Here is a 24,472-nt window from a genome sequence, read left to right on the forward strand (position 1 = left end):
GGGCCCAGATCCCAGGCCTCTGTCACTGCTAATCACACTCACGTCAGGACCCAGATCCCAGGCCTCTCACTGCTAATCACGCTCACGTCAGGTCCCAGATCCCAGGTCTCTGTCACTGCTAATCACGCTCACGTCAGGGCCCGGATCCCAGGTCTCTGTCACTGCTAAACACGCTCACGTCAGGGCCCAGATCCCAGGCCTCTGTCACTGCTAATCACGCTCACGTCAGGGCCCAGATCCCAGGCCTCTGTCACTGCTAATCACGCTCACGTCAGGGCCCAGATCCCAGGTCTCTGTCACTGCTAATCACTCTCACGTCAGGGCCCAGATCCCAGGCCTCTGTCACTGCTAATCACGCTCACGTCAGGGCCCAGATCCCAGGCCTCTCACTGCTAATCACGCTCACGTCAGGGCCCAGATCCCAGGCCTCTCACTGCTAATCACGCTCACGTCAGGACCCAGATCCCAGGTCTCTGTCACTGCTAAACACGCTCACGTCAGGGCCCAGATCCCAGGCCTCTGTCACTGCTAATCACGCTCACGTCAGGACCCAGATCCCAGGCCTCTGTCACTGCTAATCACGCTCACGTCAGGGCCCAGATCCCAGGCCTCTGTCACTGCTAATCACGCTCACGTCAGGACCCAGATCCCAGGTCTCTGTCACTGCTAATCACGCTCACGTCAGGGCTCAGATCCCAGGCCTCTGTCACTGCTAATCACGCTCACGTCAGGGCCCAGATCCCAGGCCTCTGTCACTGCTAATCACGCTCACGTCAGGTCCCAGATCCAGGCCTCTGTCACCGCTAATCACGCTCACGTCAGGGCCCAGATCCCAGGCCTCTGTCACCGCTAATCACACTCACGTCAGGGCCCAGATCCCAGGCCTCTGTCACTGCTAATCACGCTCACGTCAGGGCCCAGATCCCAGGCCTCTGTCACCGCTAATCACACTCACGTCAGGGCCCAGATCCCAGGCCTCTGTCACTGCTAATCACACTCACGTCAGGGCCCAGATCCCAGGCCTCTCACTGCTAATCACGCTCACGTCAGGGCCCAGATCCCAGGCCTCTCACTGCTAATCACGCTCACGTCAGGGCTCAGGTCTCTGTCACTGCTAATCACGCTCACGTCAGGGCCCAGATCCCAGGCCTCTCACTGCTAATCACGCTCACGTCAGGGCTCAGGTCTCTGTCACTGCTAATCACGCTCACGTCAGGGCTCAGGCCTCTGTCACTGCTAATTACGCTCACGTCAGGGCTCAGGTCTCTGTCACTGCTAATCACGCTCACGTCAGGGCTCAGGCCTCTGTCATTGTTAATCAGGTTGTTTCTTGGATAGAAATGAGAATCCTAATAATTTGCTGAACTTATTGATCAGATTTATTTCTCGGTTCTGATTCTTCTTATTTTGAGAATAGCATTAAGCCAAATGAAAGTGAGTCTGCTGCTATGATTACTTTAGGGGCAGGTATAGACGTGTGGATGGCGGGTGAATTGCGTCAGGACCCCCTCAGAAGTGTGGGGTCCTGCTGATCGGGATGGATGATGATGGATTTCCTTGGGGTCCTCACTCTTCTTTATCTGGGGAGATCACTTTGTATGGATCTGGGGGTGATCTCCGCCAGGGAGGGGGGAACCTTCTCCCGTACCCATCAGGCTGCTCCCGCGATGTGACCACCTCTTGCAATTCTCCACATCCAGTTGCAGCCAAGGGGTTAACAAATGAGTGCGCCCAGCGCAGGCGGTATTAACCGCCTATAATGCCACAAAGAACGGGCCCTTGTGATGGTCACACAACTCCTGCTGTGCTCCAAGGGGAAATATCCTGGGATAAACGGGATTAAATCCCGCCTGTCCCTTTCCTGCTGTATTTAGCGCCTTAGCGGACAGGTCTGTGTTATGTCTCTTCATGGTCACCCTGTGAAACTGGTACCTCATTTCTGGAGGGGTTTGGGACGGCTGGTACCTTATTTCTGGGGGGGGAATGGCTAGCATCTAATTTCTGGGGGGGCTTGGGAATGGCTAGCATCTCATTTCTGGGGGGGCTTGGGAATGGCTAGCATCTCATTTCTGGGGGGCTTGGGAATGGCTAGCATCTAATTTCTGGGAGCTTGGGATGGCTGGTACCTCATTTCTGGAGGGGCTTGGGGTGGCTGGTACCTAATTTATGGTGGGCTCGAGATGGCTGGTACCTCATTTCTTGTGGGGGCTTGGGATGGCTGGCACCTAATTTCTGGGGGGGGCTCGAGATGGCTGGACCTCATTTCTCGGGGGCTTGGGATGGCTGGTATCTCATTTCTAGGGGAGTTTAGGACGGCTGGTAGCTCATTTCTGGGGTGGTTTGGGACGGATGGAACCTCATTTCTTGGGGGGCTTGGGAAGGCTGGCACCATTTCTGGGAGGCTTGGGAAGGCTGGCACCATTTCTGGGAGGCTTGGGAAGGCTGGTGACACGGTAGACTAGGTCTTTTAACACCATTTATATTTAAGGGATCAATCACAGGGCAAAACAAGACAGTGAAATAAAATGAGGTTTATTTGGATAAGACCTCGGAAACACACAGTATAAGCTATAGTTGTATTGTATGTCTTTATTTATATAGCGCCATTAATGTACATAGCGCTTCACAGTAGTAATACACGTGGTAATCATATAAATAACAGATAATATAAATAACAGAGCATGGGAATAAGAGCTTCAGACATAAAAGTAACATTTCGGAAGAGGAGTCCCTGCCCCGAGGAGCTTACAGTCTAATTGGTAGGTAGGGGGAACGTACAGAGACAGTAGGAGGGAGTTCTGGTAAGTGCGTCTGCAGGGGGCCAAGCTTTATGTATCATGTGTTCAGAATATCCACAGTGCTATTCATATGCTTGTTTAAGCAAATGTGTCTTAAGGTGGGTTTTAAAGGTGGATAGAGAGGGTGCTAGTTGGGTACTGAGGGGAAAGGCATTCCAGAGGTGTGGGGCACTCAGTGAAAAAGGTTTAAGGCGGGAGAGGGCTTTAGATACAAAGGGGGTAGAAAGAAGACATCCTTGAGAAGACCTCAAGAGTCGGGATGGTGCATAACGAGAAATTAGGGCTGAGATGTAAGGAGGGGCAGAAGAGTGTAAAGCTTTAAAAGTGAGGAGAAGAATGGAGTTTGAGAGATGCGGGATTTGATCGGAAGCCAGGAGAGGGATTTCAGGAGGGGAGATGCTGAGACAGATCTAGGAAAGAGTAGAGTGATTCTGGCAGCAGCGTTTAGGATAGATTGTAGGGGAGACAGGTGAGAGGCAGGAAGGCCAGACAGCAGGAGGTTGCAGTAATCGAGACTTGAGAGAATGAGGGTCTGAGTCAGGGTTTTAGCAGTCGAGCAACAGAGGAAAGGGCGTATCTTTGTGATATTGCGGAGGAAAAAGCGACAGGTTTTAGAAATGTTTTGAATGTGAGGGGCGAATGTGAGAGAGGAGTCGAGTGTGACCCCTAGGCAGCGTGCTTGGGCTACTGGGTGAATGATGGTACTTCCAACAGTAATGTGGAAGGAGGTAGTAGGGCCAGGTTTGGGAGGAAGTATGAGGAGCTCTGTTTTAGCCATGTTGAGTTTAAGGCGGCGGATGGCCATCCAGGATGATATAGCAGAAAGACATTCAGAAACTTTGGTTTGTACAGCTGGTGTACGGTCAGGTGTTGAAAAGTATATTTGTGTGTCGTCAGCATGGAGGTGATATTTAAACCCAAGAGATGTGATTAGGTCACCTAGAGAAAGTGTGTACAGAGAAAAGAGAAGAGGTCCCAGGACAGAGCCCTGGGGAACCCCCACAGAGAGATCAATGGAGGAGGAGGTGGTGTTAGCAGAAGATACACTGAAAGTACGATGGGAGAGGTAGGAGGAGATCCAGGATAGAGCTTTGTTCCGAATACCAAGAGTATGGAGAATGTGAAGGAGAAGAGGGTGGTCCACGGTGTCAAATGCTGCAGAGAGGTCGAGCAATATGAGCAGCGTGTAATGACCTCTGTCTTTGGCAGCATGGGGGTCATCAGTTATTTTAGTGAGGGCTGTTTCCGTGGAGTGAGGAGGATAAGACAGAGTTGTAGTTCCTGACCAGGTTGTCAGGGTCTGTAGCACAGCTGAGGGAGGAGCGTAAAGTGGACTCAAAGTCAGGTAGGTGAATAGAGCGCAGGTTTCTGCAGAACCGGGGGGTAGATGGAGTTTGAGAAGGGGAGAAGCGAGAGAGAGAATGAGATGAGGTGACGGTCAGAGAGAGGAAAGGGGGAAATTGAAAAATCGGAGACAGAGAAGTTTTTAGTGAAAACCAGGTCTAGGTAGTGGCCATCCTTGTGGGTGTTGGCTGCAGTCCACTGTTGAACGCCAAAAGAAGAGGTTAGAGAGAGAAAGCGGGAAGCCCAAGGGAGAGAGGGGTCATCAATGTGGTAATTGAAGTCCCCAAGGAGAAGAACAGGGGAGTCTGAGGAGAGGAAGAAAGAGAGCCAGGATTCAAAGTGAGAGAGAAAGGCAGAAGGGGGATGAGTAGAGGTAGGTGGGCGATAGATGACCGCCACATGGACAGGGAGAGGACAGAAAATCTGGACAGTGTGATCCTCAAAGGAGGGAAAAGCAAGAGAGGGGGGAATAGGAAGGGCTCGGTAACGGCAGAGAGAGGAGAGCAAGAGCCCCACGCCTCCACCCCTGCCATAAGGGCGCGGAGTGTGGGAGAAGGAAAGGCCACCATAGGAGAGGGCAGCTTCCAGAGCAGAGTCAGACTGAGTGAGCCAGGTCTCAGTTATAGCAAAGAGAAGCAGGGAGTGAGAGAGAAAGAAGTCATGGACAGAGAGGAACTTGTTATAGAGGGAGCGAGCATTCCAAAGGGCACAGGAGAAAGGGAGAGAGGAGGGTGGGTGGCAGGGGATGGGTATGAGGTTGGAGGGGTTGACACCAGAAGGAGTAGAGGTTGCAGTTGGCAGGCGAGGACGAGCGCATGTAGGAATAAGGCAGGGACCAGGATTGGGAGAGATATCCCCAGAAGCAAGGAGGAGAAGCATGGATAGAAAGAGGATGTGTGAGGAGGATTTGTAAGGGTGTTTTTTAGTGCAGGGGATATAGCTGTGTGGTGCCAGAGGACGCAAGTAAGAAAGGAGTTCATGTGAAAAGAGAAGTGGTGAAGGAAGGAGAGATGGAGATATATGGATAGAGTTAGAGACATACTGAGGCTGGTAGAAGGAAGTGCATAATTTGAGAAGAGAGGCCACAGCAAAAATAAATGGTAAAGGCAGCAACACAGCAATAGTTAAGTTCTGGGAAGTGCAGTCTGGGATAGATGATATCCTCATTTCCAGCGTGGTTCAAATACAGGAATCGGCCAATAGATGTTGTCCACTTCTTCTTCACTTCTATTGAATTTCCTTTTAAACTTCAGTTGTCCTGTCCTGCCACTTACAATGTACCACATGGACATGTGTGTATATATATATATTTAAGTTATGGTGGGTACAAAAAGTGACAAAAACCCTCCACAGCAAAGCATATAGCAAATGGAAATATTCCTGTATGCTCATTTGCATGTCTTAGGCAGGTCTGCAACCCCGCCTTTCCCCATTATCACCCAGCACACAGCACTTCCACTGCAGCAAGGGATTCTGGGAAATGACATGCAAATGGGAACACAATGTCACCTTTTGCTTCAAATACATTTTTAACATGGTCCCCTATAGGCTTAAGCTTGCTGCATGGTCACAGCATTGAGCACAGCCAGGGTTAAGATGCATAGCCAGTAAACCCACCCACAGACAGCCGTTTCGACCTTAATGGGTCTCATCAGTGTGGGGTTTGTTAACTGGCTATGCAATGAAGCAATGAGGATGAGGTAACGTGCCGCTTTCAGAGGGAGCAGAGGGGGGTAACGTGTCGCTCGCAGAGGGAGCAGCATAGGGGTAACGTGCCGCTCGCAGAGGGAGCAGCGCAGGGGTAACGTGTCGCTCGCAGAGGGAGCAGCGTGGAGTAATGTGACGCTCGCAGAGGGAGCAGCGTGGGGTAATGTGCCGCTCGCAGAGGGAGCAGCGCGGGGGTAACGTGTCGCTCGCAGAGGGAGCAGCGTGGGGGGTAACGTGCCGCTCGCAGAGGGAGCAGCGTGGAGTAATGTGACGCTCGCAGAGGGAGCAGCGTGGAGTAATGTGACGCTCGCAGAGGGAGCAGCGTGGGGTAATGTGCCGCTCGCAGAGGGAGCAGCGCGGGGGTAACGTGTCGCTCGCAGAGGGAGCAGCGTGGGGGGTAACGTGCCGCTCGCAGAGGGAGCAGCGTGGAGTAATGTGACGCTCGCAGAGGGAGCAGCGTGGGGTAATGTGCCGCTCGCAGAGGGAGCAGCGGGGGGGTAACGTGCCGCTCGCAGAGGGAGCAGCGGGGGGTAACGTGCCGCTCGCAGAGGGAGCAGCGTGGGGGGTAACGTGCCGCTCGCAGAGGGAGCAGCGTGGGGTAACGTTCTTCTGACACGTGGGGGCTTGTACTGTCACGTCAGGTATTCTGTTCTCCTCAGTACGTGGTTCTGATCCGTGTTTTCTTGCAGAGTCCGCACAATGACAGCACCCCTTACTCTGAATACGGCGGCTGGTACAAGGCCTGCAGAGTGAACAGGTATGTGGGATCCAGCACACGCGGCGGCAGCAGCAGGGGCGGGACCCAGTGCAGGCGGCGGCAGCAGCAGGGGCGGGACCCAGTGCAGGCGGCGGCAGCAGCAGGGGCGGGACCCAGCGCAGGCGGCAGCAGCAGCAGCAGAGGCGGGACCCAGCGCAGGCGGCAGCAGCAGGGGCGGGACCCAGCGCAGGCGGCAGCAGCAGCAGGGGCGGGACCCAGCGCAGGTGGCAGCAGCAGGGGCGGGACCCAGCGCAGGCGGCAGCAGCAGCAGGGGCGGGACCCAGCGCAGGTGGCAGCAGCAGGGGCGGGACCCAGCGCAGGCGGCAGCAGCAGCAGGGGCGGGACCCAGCGCAGGTGGCAGCAGCAGGGGCGGGACCCAGCGCAGGCGGCAGCAGCAGCAGCAGGGGTGGGATCCAGCGCAGGCGGCAGCAGCAGCAGCAGGGGTGGGACCCAGCGCAGGCGGCAGCAGCAGCAGCAGCAGGGGCGGGACCCAGCGCAGGCGGCAGCAGCAGCAGCAGGGGCGGGACCCAGCGCAGGCGGCAGCAGCAGCAGGGGCGGGACCCAGCGCAGGCGGCAGCAGCAGCAGCAGCAGCAGCAGGGGTGGGACCCAGCGCAGGCGGCAGCAGCAGGGGTGGGACCCAGCGCAGGCGGCAGCAGCAGCAGCAGGGGTGGGACCCAGCGCAGGCGGCAGCAGCAGGGGCGGGACCCAGTGCAGGTGGCAGCAGCAGCAGCAGGGGCGGGATCCAGCACAGGCGGCAGCAGCAGCAGCAGCAGCAGGGGCGGGACCGAGCGCAGGCGGCCGCAGCAGCAGCAGCAGGGGTGGGACCCAGCGCAGGCGGCAGCAGCAGCAGCAGCAGGGGTGGGACCCAGCGCAGGCGGCAGCAGCAGCAGCAGGGGTGGGATCCAGCACAGGCGGCAGCAGCAGCAGCAGCAGGGGCGGGACCCAGCGCAGGTGGCAGCAGCAGCAGGGGCGGGACCCAGCGCAGGCGGCAGCAGCAGCAGCAGGGGCGGGACCCAGCGCAGGCGGCAGCAGCAGGGGCGGGACCCAGCGCAGGCGGCCGCAGCAGCAGCAGGGGTGGGACCCAGCGCAGGCGGCAGCAGCAGAGGCGGGACCCAGCGCAGGCGGCAGCAGCAGCAGCAGGGGCGGGACCCAGCGCAGGCGGCAGCAGCAGCAGCAGGGGCGGGACCGAGCGCAGGCGGCAGCAGCAGCAGCAGGGGCGGGACCCAGCGCAGGCGGCAGCAGCAGCAGCAGGGGCGGGACCGAGCGCAGGCGGCAGCAGCAGCAGCAGCAGGGGTGGGACCCAGCGCAGGCGGCAGCAGCAGCAGGGGCGGGACCCAGCGCAGGCGGCAGCAGCAGCAGCAGGGGCGGGACCCAGCGCAGGCGGCCGCAGCTGCAGCAGCAGGGGCGGGACCCAGCGCAGGCAGCAGCAGCAGGGGCGGGACCGAGCGCAGGCAGCAGCAGCAGCAGGGGCGGGACCCAGCGCAGGCGGCAGCAGCAGCAGCAGGGGCGGGACCGAGCGCAGGCGGCAGCAGCAGCAGCAGGGGCGGGACCCAGCGCAGGCGGCCGCAGCTGCAGCAGCAGGGGCGGGACCCAGCGCAGGCGGCAGCAGCAACAGCAGGGGCGGGACCCAGCGCAGGCGGCAACAGCAGGGGCGGGACCCAGCGCAGGCGGCAACAGCAGGGGCGGGACCCAGCGCAGGCGGCAGCAGCAGGGGCGGGACCCGGCGCAGGCGATGGCAGAAGGGGTGGGACCCGGCGGTGGCAGAAGGGGTGGGAGCCGGCGCAGGCAGTGGCAGCAGAGTAAGCCCTAGCAAACGGGCGTGTGGAAGTTGAAGGGGAGCGCAACTCATTCAATGGTGAATATGTGAAATGAAAAACAAACACAATAGTGCAACAAAGTCTCTATAGGTGTATCTCCAGATTCAGTGGCTTCTATACATTCAGAACTCACATTTTCTCTGAAAAAATCGAGCACGTACCCCAAGCTGTGGTGGGTAATGATGGTGGGATGTGATTGTGTAGGTCCTCTCTCCCTCTGTGTCCTCGGATTCTCGGGGATGTCTGGATATCACTCAGAATGGTGCGATGGCAATCGTGTATAGGTGAGAAAACGAAATGCCAAACATAGTGTGTACCGTATAAAAAGTAACAATTTAATCACTAAAAACCATAAGGATGTATGCTTACATCAATAAAACATATACTGGGCACATAGGAAGCGAACACTGCTTCCAGATTCTCACCCCCTCCGCACGAATCTCCCGTCGCGTCACTTCCAGTTACCGGCGTTTTATTTCCGGTATCGCGGCGCGGGTGAAATTCACCGAATGAAGGGGATCCCAAGTGCAGACGAGTGCAGGTATGGGTGAGTGACGTCAGCAGGGCGCCTTCCGACTCTACGCGTTTCGCTGGTGTCGCTTCGTCAGGAGTCGATAATTGGCTTCTCATCTCTCTACTTTAAATAGCAGTCCTCTTACTCCCATTGGTCCGCGGGCCAACCTACAGACGCCGTGATTGGTCTGCACTGACCAATGAGAGTGGTCTAATAACGGAGTGCATAACAGCAGTCTATCACTTGATATGACTGAGATACTACACAAAATCTCTGTCTATCATATTAGGATTCACTATACTCCCTACATATAACTCTAAATTCTCAAATACAGGGACAAATCTGTCTATTACTTATATGATGTGGCCAACATCTCACATCATCCAAAGGGGAATCATTAACGTCATTACATTTCATACGTGGGCTGAGACATATATTTACATAAATTTACTATCAATGAATAGGAACTATAAATTCATATATCTCATATCATAAAAATCATAGTTGCAAGGAGGGAAAAAAAGGGTAAAAGAGAATAGAAAACGATTACATATGGATGTAAATATACATATTCTCTTCATAATAATCCACATGTATTGTATTGTATGTCTTTATTTATATAGCGCCATTAGTGTACATAGCGCTTCACAGTAGTAATACATGTGGTAATCAAATAAATAACAGATAATATAAATAACAGATCATGGGAATAAGTGCTTTAGACATAAAAGTAACATTTCGGAAGAGGAGTCCCTGCCCCGAGGAGCTTACAGTCTAATTGGTAGGTAGGGAGAACGTACAGAGACAGTAGGAGGGAGTTCTGGTAAGTGCGTCTGCAGGGGGCCAAGCTTTATGTATCATGTGTTCAGAATATCCGCAGTGCTATTCATATGCTTCTTTAAGCAAGTGTGTCTTAAGGTGGGTCTTAAAGGTGGATAGAGAGGGTGCTAGTCGGGTACTGAGGGGAAGGGCATTCCAGAGGTGTGGGGCAGTCAGTGAAAAAGGTTTAAGGCGGGAGAGGGCTTTAGATACAAAGGGGGTAGAAAGAAGACATCCTTGAGAAGAACGCAAGAGTCTGGATGGTGCATACCGAGAAATTAGGGATGAGATGTAAGGAGGGGCAGAAGAATGTAAAGCTTTAAAAGTGAGGAGAAGAATGGAGTGTGAGATGCGGGATTTGATTGGAAGCCAGGAGAGGGATTTCATGAGGGGAGATGCTGAGACAGATCTAGGAAAGAGTAGAGTGATTCTGGCAGCAGCATTTAGGATAGATTGTAGGGGAGACAGGTGAGAGGCAGGAAGGCCGGACAGCAGGAGGTTATAGTAATCAAGACGGAAGAGAATGAGGGCCTGAGTCAGAGTTTTAGCAGTCGAACAACAGAGGAAAGGGCGTATCTTAGTTATATTGCGGAGGAAAAAGCGACAAGTTTTAGAAATGTTTTGAATGTGAGGGGCGAATGTGAGAGAGGAGTCGAACGTGACCCCTAGGCAGCGTGCTTGGGCTACTGGGTGAATGATTGTAGTTCCAACAGTAATGTGGAAGGAGGTAGGAGGGCCAGGTTTGGGAGGAAGTATGAGGAGCTCTGTTTTAGCCATGTTGAGTTTAAGGCGTCGGAGGGCCATCCAGGATGATATAGCAGAGAGACATTCAGAAACTTTGGTTTGTACAGCAGGTGTAAGGTCAGGTGTTGAAAAGTATATTTGTGTGTCGTCGGCATAGAGGTGATAATTAAACCCAAAAGATGTTATTAGGTCACCTAGAGAGAGTGTGTACAGAGAAAAGAGAAGAGGTCCCAGGACAGAGCCCTGGGGTACCCCCACAGAGAGATCAATAGGAGGAGGAGGTGTTAGCAGAAGAGACACTAAAAGTACGATGGGAGAGGTAGGATGAGATCCAGGATAGAGCTTTGTTCCGAATACCTAGAGTATGGAGAATGTGGAGGAGAAGAGGGTGGTCCACGGTGTCAAATGCTGCAGAGAGGTCGAGTAATATGAGCAGAGTGTAATGACCTCTGTCTTTGGCAGCATGGAGGTCGTCCGTTATTTTAGTGAGGGCTGTTTCGGTGGAGTGAGCAGTGCGGAAGCCAGATTGTAGAGGGTCTAGGAGAGAATAGGTGTTGAGAAAATGGAGCAAGCGAGAGAATACAAGACGTTCAAGTAGTTTAAAGGCAAAAGGCAGGAGGGAGACAGGTCGATAGTTAGAAAGACAGGTAGGGTCAAGCTTGCTGTTTTTGAGTAATGGTATGACTGTTGCATGTTTGAAGGAGGATGGAAAGGTTCCAGAACAGAGGGAGGAGTTAAAAATGTGTGTAAGCGTAGGGATTATAGTAGGAGCTAGAGGTTTTAGGAGATGGGAGGGAATGGGGTCAAGAGGGCAAGTGGTAGAGGGAGAAGAGGAGATCAACAGCGACACATCCTCCTCTGAGACAGTGGAAAAAGACTCAAGGAAGGCAGGAGGAGAGTTAGGAAGAGGTGTAGGATGGGGGGAAGAAACAGAGGGGATGTTCTGCCGTATGGATTCCACCTTTTCCTTAAAATAGTCAGCAAAGTCCTGAGCGGAGATGGAGGAAGGAGAGGCAGCTGAGGGTGGTTTGAGTAGAGTATCAAAGACAGAGAACAGTCGGCGTGGGTTAGACTTGTGCATGTTGATTAGTGCAGAAAAGTAGGCTTGTTTAGCTTGCGAGAGGGCAGAGTTGAAACAGGATAGCATAAATTTGTAGTGAAGGAAGTCTGCGAGAGTGTGAGACTTCCTCCAGAGGCGTTCAGAGGAACGAGTGGAGGAACGCAGCATGCGCGTGTGGGAATTTAGCCAGGGTCTAGGGTTAGAAGGGCGAGGGCGGCAGAGAGAAAGCGGGGCATGTAGATCAAGAGACGAGGACAAGACAGAGTTGTACTTTCTGACCAGGTTGTCAGGGTCTGTAGCAGAGCTGAGAGAGGAGAGGGAGGAGTGTAAAGTGGACTCAAAGTCAGGCAAGTGAATAGAGCGCAGGTTTCTGCAGAACCGGGGGGTAGATGGAGGTGGAGAAGGGGAGAAGCGAGATAAAGAGAATGAGATGAGATGATGGTCAGAGAGGGGAAATGGAGAAATCAGAGAGAGAGAAGTTTTTAGTGAAAACCAGGTCTAAGTAGTGGCCATCCTTGTGGGTGCTGGCTGCAGTCCACTGTTGAAGGCCAAAAGAAGAGGTAAGAGAAAGAAAGCGGGAAGCCCAAGAGAGAGAGGGGTCATCAATGTGGCAATTGAAGTCCCCAAGGAGAAGAACAGGGGAGTCTGAGGAGAGAAAGAAAGAGAGCCAGGATTCAAAGTGAGAGAGAAAGGCAGAAGGGGGATGAGTAGAGGTAGGTGGGCGATAGATGACCGCCACATGAACAGGGAGAGGAGAGAAGATCTGGACAGTGTGAGCCTCAAAGGAGGGAAAAGCAAGAGAGGGGGGAATAGGAAGGGTTCGGTAACGGCAGACAGAGGAGAGCAGGAGCCCCACGCCTCCACCCCTGCCATCAGGGCGCGGAGTGTGGGAGAAGGAAAGGCCAACATAGGAGAGGGCAGCTTCCAGAGCAGAGTCAGACTGAGTGAGCCAGGTCTCAGTTATAGCAAAGAGAAGCAGGGAGTGAGAGAGAAAGAAGTCATGCACAGGAGAAAGGGAGAGAGGAGGGGGGGTGGCAGGGGATGGGTATGAGGTTGGAGGGGTTGACACCAGAAGGAGTAGAAGTTGCATGTGGGAGGCGAGGACGAGAGCAAGTTGAAATAAGACAGGGACCAGGATTGGGAGAGATATCCCCAGAAGCAAGGAGGAGAAGCATGGATAGAAAGAGGATGTATGAGGATGATTTGTAGGGGTGTTTTAGTGCAGGGTGTATAGCTGTGTGGTGTCAGAGGACGCAGGTAAGAAAGGAGTTCATGTGAACTGAGAAGTGGGGAAGGAAGGAGAGATGGAGATATATGAATAGAGTTTGAGACATACTGAGGCTGGTAAAAAGAAGTGCATAATTTGAGAAGAAGTGAAGTCACTGCAAATATAAATGGTAAAGGCGGCATCACAGCAGTAATGATGCAGTCTGGTATAGATGATATCCTCCTTTCCAGCGTAGTTCAAATGCAGGAATCAGGGCCAGATGGGGTGTCCACTTCTTCCTCACAAATCACAAATGAAATTTCATACTAAAAATGTCATACTAAAAGATGTGTTGGAAACTAAAAGTTAACCAAGACATTTGAAAGCAAACAATTTTGTGATATGTCATATATGAGGTGATGTGTGGATGGTGGTAACTCCCAGAATTATATTGATGGTGGTGCACTCAAAGGAATGCGGAAATATCTCAATGTACATTCATGCCTCCAGGGCTCATAGCTTCCATTTTATGTACCCCGAATATCTCCCCCTGGGATAGGAGAGACGTTCTGTTACCGCCTCTCCAATGAGCCCTCACGCTTTCTATCCTTCTGAAAGTCAGACCTTTAGGATCGCTCCCATGACATAATTCAAAATGTTTAGGTACTGTATGGCTCTGTAATTTCCTCCGTATGTTGCAAAAGTATGTTGTACAGAATAAGTCACATTTAAAAGATACCACCGAAGTTTTGAGAATTCTAAAGGACATAACATGGAATAGTGAGTTTATCCTTGTGACATGTGATGTCTCAGCTTTATACACCTCAATCAGAGTATAGAAGCGGTAAAACGTGTTTTGTCAAGAGATCTAATTATGTTGGAAGAACAGATAAAATAAACTCTTCCTTTTAATAAAAATTCTGACTCATAACTTTTTCAATTTTGATGGCGATCATTTCCTCCAAGTGTGTGGCACGGCCATGGGGACCAGGTTCGCACCGAGCTACGCAAATATCTTCATGGGAATCTGGGAAGAAGATCAGATATGGTCCAACCATGAGTTCGGTGCGAGCCTGGTCCTGTGGAAGAGAAACATCGATGATGTGCTCATAGTTTTGAGGGGAGGTGAATTGGAGCTAGATAGATTTCTGAATTATATAAACCAAAATGACCGAAATTTGTGTTTCACATCTAATAGTAGTAGATTAGAGAGAGAATTTCTGGATTTAGTGATATACGTAAAAGATGGGGCCATTAAAACTAAAAAATCTTTTTAAAAAAGTAGATGCAAATAATTATATAGACAATTCTAGTTGCCACCATCCAAAGTGGATAGCCAACATCCCCTATGGACAGCTACGTCGTATCAAAAGAAACTGTACTGACAACAATATTTATAAACAACAGTCAGAAATTCTGATCGAAAAATTTAGAGAAAAAGGGTATAATGAAAGTAACATAAATAAGGCGGTAATGAAAACAAATAATCTAGAAAGAGAAACAATCCTTCATCCAGATACAACAGATGACAGAAAGAAGATGGACTTCCAGTCTACCTTTATTACACAATATAACCGAGAAGCGAACAAAATCAAAGATGTCATTTTTAAACACTGGCATGTCCTTAGAAATGACCCCATCCTGGGAAGTGAGATACCAGAAAAACCACATGTGATTTTTAAAAAAGCCAATAATTTGAGAAGCAGACTAGCTCCAAGTACTTTAAAAAAGAAAAAAATAGAGATTTCAAGTACTAGATGGCTCAATTCCCCTATAGGTTTTCATAAGCGTGGCAGATGTACAGCCTGTGAATTTAGTTCAAAAGAAAAAATACACTTTCAGTCAAATACAACGAAAGAAAAATTTAGTACAACAGATTTTATTAATTGCACAATGGACTTTGTTGTGTATTTGATTGAATGTCCATGCGGACAACAATACATAGGCAGCACCACCCGCCCGCTGAAAACAAGAATGTTAGAACATATAGGAAACATACGGGGAAATTACAGAGCCATACAGTACCTAAACATTTTGAATTATGTCATGGGAGCGATCCTAAAGGTCTGACTTTCAGAGGGATAGAAAGAGTGAGGGCTCATTGGAGAGGCGGTAACAGAACGTCTCTCCTATCCCAGGGGGAGACATTCGGGGTACATAAAATGGAAGCTATGAGCCCTGGAGGCATGAATGTAGATTGAGATATTTCCGCATTCCTTTGAGTGCACCACCATCAATATAATTCTGGGAGTTACCACCATCCACACATCACCTCATATATGACATATCACGAAACTGTTTGCTTTCAAATGTCTTGGTTAACTTTTAGTTTCCAACACATCTTTTAGTATGACATTTTTAGTATGAGATTTCATTTGTGATTTTATGATATATAATCACATGTTGATTATTATGAAGAGAATATGTATATTTACATCCATATGTAATCGTTTTCTATTCTCTTTTACCCTTTTTTTCCCTCCTTGCAACTATGATTTTTATGATATGAGATATATGAATTTATAGTTCCTATTCATTGATAGTAAATTTATGTAAATATATGTCTCAGCCCACGTATGAAATGTAATGACGTTAATGATTCCCCTTTGGATGATGTGAGATGTTGGCCACATCATATAAGTAATAGACAGATTTGTCCCTGTATTTGAGAATTTAGAGTTATATGTAGGGAGTATAGTGAATCCTAATATGATAGACAGAGATTTTGTGTAGTATCTCAGTCATATCAAGTGATAGACTGCTGTTATGCACTCCGTTATTAGACCACTCTCATTGGTCAGTGCAGACCAATCACGGCGTCTGTAGGTTGGCCCGTGGACCAATGGGAGTAAGAGGATTGCTATTTAAAGTAGAGAGATGAGAAGCCAATCATCGACTCCTGACGAAGCGACACCAGCGAAACACGTAGAGTCGGAAGGCGCCCTGCTGACGTCACTCACCCATACCTGCACTCGCCTGCACCGGTCTGCACTTGGGATCCCCTTCATCCAGTGAATTTCACTCGCGCCGCGATACCGGAAATGAAACGCCGGTAACTGGAAGTGACGCGACGGGAGATTGGTGCGGAGGGGCTGAGAATCTGGAAGCAGTGTTCGTTTCCTATGTGCCCAGTATATGTTTTATTGATGTAAGCATACATCCTTAGGTTTTTTAGTGATTAAATTGTTACTTTTTATACGGTACACACTATGTTTGGCATTTCGTTTTCTCACCTATACACGATTGCCATCGCACCATTCTGAGTGATATCCAGACATCCCCGAGAATCCGAGGACACAGAGAGAGAGAGGACCTACACAATCACATCCCACCATCATTACCCACCACAGCTTGGGGTACGTGCTCGATTTTTTCAGAGAAAATGTGAGTTCTGAATGTATAGAAGCCACTGAATCTGGAGATACACCTATAGAGACTTTGTTGCACTATTGTGTTTGTTTTTCATTTCACATATTCACCATTGAATGAGTTGCGCTCCCCTTCAACTTCCACACACCCGCTTGCTAGGACTTACCCCTGATCGGAACCTTGTTCCGGACATCCTGACCGGGACCTAGTCCCGATAGCGCAGGCGGCAGGAGCGTGACCCCAGCGCAGGCGGTGGCAGCAGGGGCGGGACCCCAGCGCAGGCGGTGGCAGCAGGGGCGGGACCCCAGCGCAGGCGGTGGCAGCAGGGGCGGGACCCCAGCGCAGGCGGTGGCAGCAGGGGCGGGACCCCAGCGCAGGCGGTGGCAGCAGGGGCGGGACCCCAACGCAGCTGGCAGAAGCAGGGGCGGGACCCCAGCGCAGCTGGCAGAAGCAGGGGCGGGACCCCAGCGCAGCTGGCAGAAGCAGGGGCGGGACCCCAGCGCAGGCGGTGGCAGCAGGGGCGGGACCCCAGCGCAGGCGGTGGCAGCAGGGGCGGGACCCCAGCGCAGGCGGTGGCAGCAGGGGCGGGACCCCAGCGTAGGCGGTGGCAGCAGGGGTGGGACCCCAGCGCAGTTGGCAGAAGCAGGGGCGGGACCCCAGCGCAGGCGGTGGCAGCAGGGGCGGGACCCCAGCGCAGCTGGCAGAAGCAGGGGCGGGACCCCAGCGCAGTCGGTGGCAGCAGGGGCGGGACCCCAGCGCAGGCGGTGGCAGCAGGGGCGGGACCCCAGCGCAGCTGGCAGAAGCAGGGGTGGGACCCAAGCGCAGGCGGTGGCAGCAGGGGTGGGACCCAGCGCAGGCGGCAGCATCCGGGGTGGGACCCCAGCGCAGGCGGTGGCAGCAGGGTTGGGACCCCAGCGCAGGCGGTGGCAGCAGGGGTGGGACCCCAGCGCAGGCGGCAGCATCCGGGGTGGGACCCCAGCGCAGTCGGCTGCAGCAGGGGTGGGACCCAGCGCAGGCGGTGGCAGCAGAGGCGGGACCCAGCGCAGGTGGCAGCAGCAGGGGCGGGACCCAGTGCAGGCGGTGGCAGCAGGGGCGGGACCCCAGCACAGGCGGTGGCAGCAGGGGCGGGACCCCAGCGCAGGCGGTGGCAGCAGGGGCGGGACCCAGCGCAGGCGGTGGCAGCAGGGGCGGGACCCCAGCGCAGGCGGTGGCAGCAGGGGCGGGACCCCAGCGCAGGCGGTGGCAGCAGGGGCGGGACCCCAGCGCAGGCGGCAGCAGCAGGGGCGGGACCCCAGCGCAGGCGGCAGCATCCGGGCGGGACCACGGGTTTAGGTGTAACCAGCGGGCTTAACCTTTATTAGATAGCCTGGTTACCCCCTCCCGTCACAATGCAGAATACATGGAAGGAGGGCGGGGGGGATTAGTACATGCGTCTCCCTCTATCTGCGTATCTCTGTCTCTCTCTCTGCGTCTCTCTGTCTCTCTCTCTCTGCGTATCTCTGTCTCCCTCTCTCTACGTCTCTCTGTCTCCCTCTCTCTGCGTCTCTCTGTCTCTCTCTCTCTGCGTCTCTCTGTCTCTCTCTCTCTGCGTATCTCTGTCTCCCTCTCTCTACGTCTCTCTGTCTCCCTCTCTCTGCGTCTCTCTGTCTCTCTCTCTCTGCGTCTCTCTGTCTCTCTCTCTCTGCGTATCTCTGTCTCCCTCTCTCTACGTCTCTCTGTCTCTCTCTCTCTGCGTCTCTCTGTCTCTCTCTCTCTGCGTATCTCTGTCTCCCTCTCTCTACGTCTCTCTGTCTCTCTCTCTCTGCGTATCTCTGTCTCCCTCTCTCTGCGTCTCTCTGTCTCCCTCTATCTGCGTCTCTCTGTCTCTGCGTCTCTCTGTCTCTCTCTCTCTGCGTATCTCTGTCTCCCTCTCTCTACGTCTCTCTGTCTCCCTCTCTCTGCGTCTCTCTGTCTCTCTCTCTCTGCGTCTCTCTGTCTCTCTCTCTCTGCGTATCTCTGTCTCTGCGTATCTCTGTCTCCCTCTCTCTACGTCTCTCTGTCTCTCTCTCTCTGCGTCTCTCTGTCTCTCTCTCTCTGCGTATCTCTGTCTCCCTCTCTCTACGTCTCTCTGTCTCTCTCTCTCTGCGTATCTCTGTTTCCCTCTCTCTGCGTATCTCTGTCTCCCTCTCTCTGCGTCTCTCTGTCTCTCTCTCTCTGCGTCTCTCTGTCTCCCTCTCTCTGCGTCTCTCTGTCTCTCTCTCTCTGCGTCTCTCTGTCTCTCTCTCTGCGTCTCTCTGTCTCTGCGTCTCTCTGTCTCCCTCTATCTGCGTCTCTCTGTCTCTGCGTCTCTCTGTCTCTCTCTATCTGCGTCTCTCTGTCTCTGCGTCTCTCTGTCTCCCTCTCTCTGCGTCTCTCTGTCTCCCTCTCTCTGCGTCTCTCTGTCTCTCTCTCTCTGCGTCTCTCTGTCTCTCTCTCTGCGTCTCTCTCAAATCAAATCAAATCAAATCAGCTTTATTGGCATGACGAAAGAACATTTCAGTATTGCCAAAGCGTGAATAATAGGGGGTGGGGGACAATAATTACACGAATACTAGGGGTAGGGTATAATGATTGCAGGGTATATGGGTAACAGTTTCTCTCTCTCTCTCTACGTTTCTCTGTCTCTCTCTACGTCTCTCTGTCTCCCTCTATCTGCGTCTCCCTCTCTCTGCGTCTCTCTGTCTGCCTCTATCTGCGTCTCTCTGTCTCTGCGTCTCTCTGTCTCCCTCTATCTGCGTCTCTCTGTCTCTGCGTCTCTCTGTCTCCCTCTATCTGCGTCTCTCTGTCTCTGCGTCTCTCTGTCTGCCTCTATCTGCGTCTCTCTGTCTCTGCGTCTCTCTGTCTCCCTCTCTCTGCGTCTCTCTGTCTCTGCGTCTCTCTGTCTCCCTCTCTCTGCGTCTCTCTGTCTCCCTCTATCTGCGTCTCTCTGTCTCTGCGTCTCTCTGTCTCCCTCTATCTGCGTCTCTCTGTCTCTGCGTCTCTCTGTCTCCCTCTCTCTGCGTCTCTCTGTCTCCCTCTATCTGCGTCTCTCTGTCTCTGCGTCTCTCTGTCTCCCTCTATCTGCGTCTCTCTGTCTCTGCGTCTCTCTGTCTCCCTCTCTCTGCGTCTCTCTGTCTGCCTCTATCTGCGTCTCTCTGTCTCCCTCTATCTGCGTCTCTCTGTCTCTCTCTCTGCGTCTCTCTGTCTCTCTCTCTGCGTCTCTCTGTCTCTCTCTCTCTGCGTCTCTCTGTCTCTCTCTCTACGTCTCTCTGTCTCCCTCTATCTGCGTATCTCTGTCTCTCTCTCTGCGTATCTCTGTCTCCCTCTCTCTACGTCTCTCTGTCTCCCTCTATCTGCGTATCTCTGTCTCTCTCTCTGCGTCTCTCTGTCTCTCTCTCTCTGCGTCTCTCTCTCTCTATCTGCGTCTCTCTCTCTCTATCTGCGTCTCTCTGTCTCTCTCTATCTGCGTCTCTCTGTCTCTGCGTCTCTCTGTCTCCCTCTATCTGCGTCTCTCTGTCTCTGCGTCTCTCTGTCTCCCTCTCTCTGCGTCTCTCTGTCTCCCTCTATCTGCGTCTCTTGTCTCTGCGTCTCTCTGTCTCCCTCTCTCTGCGTCTCTCTGTCTCCCTCTATCTGCGTCTCTTGTCTCTGCGTCTCTCTGTCTCCCTCTATCTGCGTCTCTTGTCTCTGCGTCTCTCTGTCTCCCTCTCTCTGCGTCTCTCTGTCTCCCTCTCTCTGCGTCTCTCTGTCTCTACGTCTCTCTGTCTCCCTCTATCTGCGTCTCCCTCTCTCTGCGTCTCTCTGTCTGCCTCTATCTGCGTCTCTCTGTCTCTGCGTCTCTCTGTCTCCCTCTATCTGCGTCTCTCTGTCTCTGCGTCTCTCTGTCTCCCTCTATCTGCGTCTCTCTGTCTCTGCGTCTCTCTGTCTCCCTCTATCTGCGTCTCTCTGTCTCCCTCTCTCTGCGTCTCTCTGTCTGCCTCTATCTGCGTCTATCTGTCTCCCTCTATCTGCGTCTCTCTGCGTCTCTGTGTCTGCGTCTCTCTCTCTCCCTCTCTGCGTCTCTCTTTCCCTCTCTGCGTCTCTCTCTTTCCCTCTCTCTCTTTCCCCCTCTCTCTTTCCCCCTCTCTGCGTCTCTCTCTTTCCCCCTCTGCGTCTCTCTCTTTCCCCCTCTCTGCGTCTCTCTCTTTCCCCCTCTCTGCGTCTCTCTTTCCCCCCCTCTGCGTCTCTCTCTTTCCCCCCCTCTGCGTCTCTCTTTCTCCCCCTCTGCGTCTCTCTTTCCCCCCCTCTGCGTCTCTCTCTTTCCCCCCCTCTGCGTCTCTCTCTTTCCCCCCCTCTGCGTCTCTCTCTTTCCCCCCCTCTGCGTCTCTCTCTTTCCCCCCCTCTGCGTCTCTCTCTTTCCCCCCCTCTGCGTCTCTCTCTTTCCCCCCCTCTGCGTCTCTCTCTTTCCCCCCCTCTGCGTCTCTCTCTTTTCCCCTCTCTGCGTCTCTCTCTTTCCCCCTCTCTGCGTCTCTCTCTTTCCCCCTCTCTGCGTCTCTCTCTTTCCCCCTCTCTGCGTCTCTCGCTTTCCCCCTCTCTGCGTCTCTCGCTTTCCCCCTCTCTGCGTCTCTCGCTTTCCCCCTCTCTGCGTCTCTCGCTTTCCCCCTCTCTGCGTCTCTCGCTTTCCCCCTCTCTGCGTCTCTCGCTTTCCCCCTCTCTGCGTCTCTCGCTTTCCCCCTCTCTGCGTCTCTCGCTTTCCCCCTCTCTGCGTCTCTCGCTTTCCCCCTCTCTGCGTCTCTCGCTTTCCCCCTCTCTGCGTCTCTCGCTTTCCCCCTCTCTGCGTCTCTCGCTTTCCCCCTCTCTGCGTCTCTCGCTTTCCCCCTCTCTGCGTCTCTCGCTTTCCCCCTCTCTGCGTCTCTCTCTTTTCCCCTCTCTGCGTCTCTCTCTTTTCCCCTCCCTGCGTCTCTCTCTTTCCCCCTCTCTGCGTCTCTCTCTTTCCCCCTCTCTGCGTCTCTCTCTTTCCCCCTCTCTGCGTCTCTCTCTTTCCCCCTCTCTGCGTCTCTCGCTTTCCCCCTCTCTGGGTCTCTCGCTTTCCCCCTCTCTGCGTCTCTCTCTCTCTCCCCTCTCTGCGTCTCTCTCCCCTCTCTGCGTCTCTCTCTCTCCCCCTCTCTGCGTCTCTCTCTCCCCCTCTCTGCGTCTCTCTCTCCCCCTCTCTGCGTCTCTCTCTCCCCCTCTCTGCGTCTCTCTCTCCCCCTCTCTGCGTCTCTCTCTCCCCCTCTCTGCGTCTCTCTCTCTCCCCGTCTCTCTCTCCGTCTCTCTCTCTCTCTCTCTCTCTGCCTCTCTCTCTCTGCCTCTCTCTCTGCCTCTCTCTCTCTCTCTCTCTGCGTCTCTCTCTCTCTCTCTCTGCGTCTCTCTCTCTGCATCTCTCTCTCTGCATCTCTCTCTCCCTCTCTCTGCGTCTCTCTCTGCGTCTCTCTCTCTCTCTCTGCGTCTCTCTCTCTCTCTCTGCGTCTCTCTCTCTCTGCGTCTCTCTCTCTCTGCGTCTCTCTCTCTCTGCGTCTCTCTCTCTCTGCGTCTCTCTCTCTCTGCGTCTCTCTCTCTCTCTGCGTCTCTCTCTCTCTCTGCGTCTCTCTCTCTCTGTGTCTCTCTCTGTCTCTCTCTCTCTGTCTCTCTCTCTCTCTGCGTTTCTCTCTCTCTCTCTCTCTCTCTCTCTCTCTCTCTCTCTCTCTCTCTGCGTCCCACTGTAACCTTTGACCTCTCCAGTCCCACTGTAACCTTTGACCTCTCCAGTCCCACAGTGAACACGACCCTGCGTAATCTGGGCGCTCTGTACCGGCGCCAGGGGAAGCTGGAGGCCGCTGAGACGCTGGAGGAGTGTGCGGTGCGCTCACACAGACAGGTAGGGGCGCTCACACAGACAGGTAGGGGCACTCACACAGACCAGGTAGGGGCGCTCACACAGACAGGGGCGCTCACACAGACAGGGGCGCTCCCACAGACAGGTAGGGGCGCGCACACAGACAGGTAGGGGCACTCACACAGACAGATAGGGGCGCTCACACAGACAGGTAGGGGCGCTCACACAGACAGGTAGGGGCGCGCACACAGACAGGTAGGGGCGCGCACACAGACAGGTGCGCTCACACAGACAGGTAGGGGCGCTCACACAGGCAGGTAGGGGCGCTCACACAGACAGGTAGGGGCGCTCACACAGACAGGTAGGGGCGCTCACACAGACAGGTAGGGGCGCTCACACAGGCAGGTAGGGGCGCTCACACAGGCAGGTAGGGGCGCTCACACAGACAGGTAGGGGCGCGCACACAGACAGGTAGGGGCGCGCACACAGGCAGGTAGGGGCGCACACAGGCAGGTAGGGGCGCGCACACAGGCAGGTAGGGGCGCTCACACAGGCAGGTAGGGGCGCTCACACAGGCAGGTAGGGGCGCTCACACAGGCAGGTAGGGGCGCGCACACAGGCAGGTAGGGGCGCGCACACAGACAGGTAGGGGCGCGCACACAGACAGGTAGGGGCGCGCACACAGACAGGTAGGGGCGCGCACACAGACAGGTAGGGGCGCTCCCACAGACAGGTAGGGGCGCGCACACAGGCAGGTAGGGGCGCGCACACAGCCAGGTAGGGGCGCGCACACAGCCAGGTAGGGGCGCGCACACAGACAGGTAGGGGCGCTAACACAGACAGGTAGGGGCGCGCACACAGGCAGGTAGGGCCGCTCACAGACAGGTAGGGGCGCGCACACAGACAGGTAGGGGCGCGCACACAGACAGGTAGGGGCGCGCACACAGACAGGTAGGGGCGCTCACACAGACAGGTAGGGGCGCGCACACAGACAGGTAGGGGCGCGCACACAGACAGGTAGGGGCGCTCACACAGGCAGGTAGGGGCGCGCACACAGACAGGTAGGGGCGCTCACACAGACAGGTAGGGGCGCTCACACAGCAGGTAGGGGCGCGCACACAGACAGGTAGGGGCGCGCACACAGACAGGTAGGGGCGCGCACACAGGCAGGTAGGGGCGCGCACACAGACAGGTAGGGGCGCTCACACAGACAGGTAGGGGAGCTCACAAAGCAGGTAGGGGCGCGCACACAGACAGGTAGGGGCGCGCACACAGACAGGTAGGGGCGCTCACACAGACAGGTAGGGGCGCGCACACAGACAGGTAGGGGCGCGCACACAGACAGGTAGGGGCGCGCACACAGACAGGTAGGGGCGCGCACACAGACAGGTAGGGGCGCGCACACAGACAGGGGCGCTCACACAGACAGGGGCGCTCACACAGACAGGGGCGCTCACACAGACAGGGGCGCTCACACAGACAGGTAGGGGCGCGCACACAGACAGGTAGGGGCGCGCACACAGACAGGTAGGGGCGCTCACACAGACAGGGGCGCGCACACAGACAGGTAGGGGCGCGCACACAGACAGGTAGGGGCGCGCACACAGACAGGTAGGGGCGCTCACACAGACAGGTAGGGGCGCTCACACAGACAGGTAGGGGCGCTCACACAGACAGGTAGGGGCGCTCACACAGGCAGGTAGGGGCGCTCACACAGACAGGTAGGGACGCTCACACAGACAGGTAGGGGCGCTCACACAGACAGGTAGGGGCGCGCACACAGACAGGTAGGGGCGCGCACACAGACAGGTAGGGGCGCTCACACAGACAGGTGCGCTGACACAGACAGGTAGGGGCGCTCACACAGGCAGGTAGGGGCGCTCACACAGGCAGGTAGGGGCGCGCACACAGGCAGGTAGGGGCGCTCACACAGACAGGTAGGGGCGCTCACACAGGCAGGTAGGGGCGCGCACACAGGCAGGTAGGGGCGCGCACACAGACAGGTAGGGGCGCGCACACAGACAGGTAGGGGCGCGCACACAGACAGGTAGGGGCGCTCACACAGACAGGTAGGGGCGCGCACACAGACAGGTAGGGGCGCGCACACAGACAGGTAGGGGCGCTCACACAGACAGGGGCGCTCACACAGACAGGGGCGCTCACACAGACAGGGGCGCTCACACAGACAGGGGCGCTCACACAGACAGGGGCGCTCACACAGACAGGGGCGCTCACACAGACAGGTAGGGGCGCTCACACAGACAGGTAGGGGCGCTCACACAGACAGGTAGGGGCGCTCACACAGACAGGTAGGGGCGCTCACACAGACAGGTAGGGGCGCTCACACAGACAGGTAGGGGCGCTCACACAGACAGGTAGGGGCGCTCACACAGACAGGTAGGGGCGCTCACACAGACAGGTAGGGGCGCTCACACAGACAGGTAGGGGCGCTCACACAGACAGGGGCGCGCACACAGACAGGGGCGCGCACACAGACAGGGGCGCGCA

General features: G+C 54.7%; 1 protein-coding gene across 1 annotated transcript in view; it reads left to right on the forward strand.

Moving 5' to 3' along the window:
- Nucleotides 1–24,472, forward strand: part of LOC142483605 (kinesin light chain 4-like) — a gene marked incomplete at its 5' end in the record, with an annotated part of 197,888 nt that overhangs the window by 74,801 nt on the left and 98,615 nt on the right. Inside the window, 2 exons of the mRNA XM_075583617.1 lie at nt 6,539–6,606; nt 21,898–22,006. Coding sequence (XP_075439732.1) covers nt 6,539–6,606; nt 21,898–22,006 — 177 coding nt within the window. The remainder of the gene's footprint in view (nt 1–6,538; nt 6,607–21,897; nt 22,007–24,472) is intronic.

The sequence above is a fragment of the Ascaphus truei genome, unplaced genomic scaffold (assembly GCF_040206685.1).
Source record: "Ascaphus truei isolate aAscTru1 unplaced genomic scaffold, aAscTru1.hap1 HAP1_SCAFFOLD_342, whole genome shotgun sequence".
Classification (NCBI taxonomy): domain Eukaryota; kingdom Metazoa; phylum Chordata; class Amphibia; order Anura; family Ascaphidae; genus Ascaphus; species Ascaphus truei.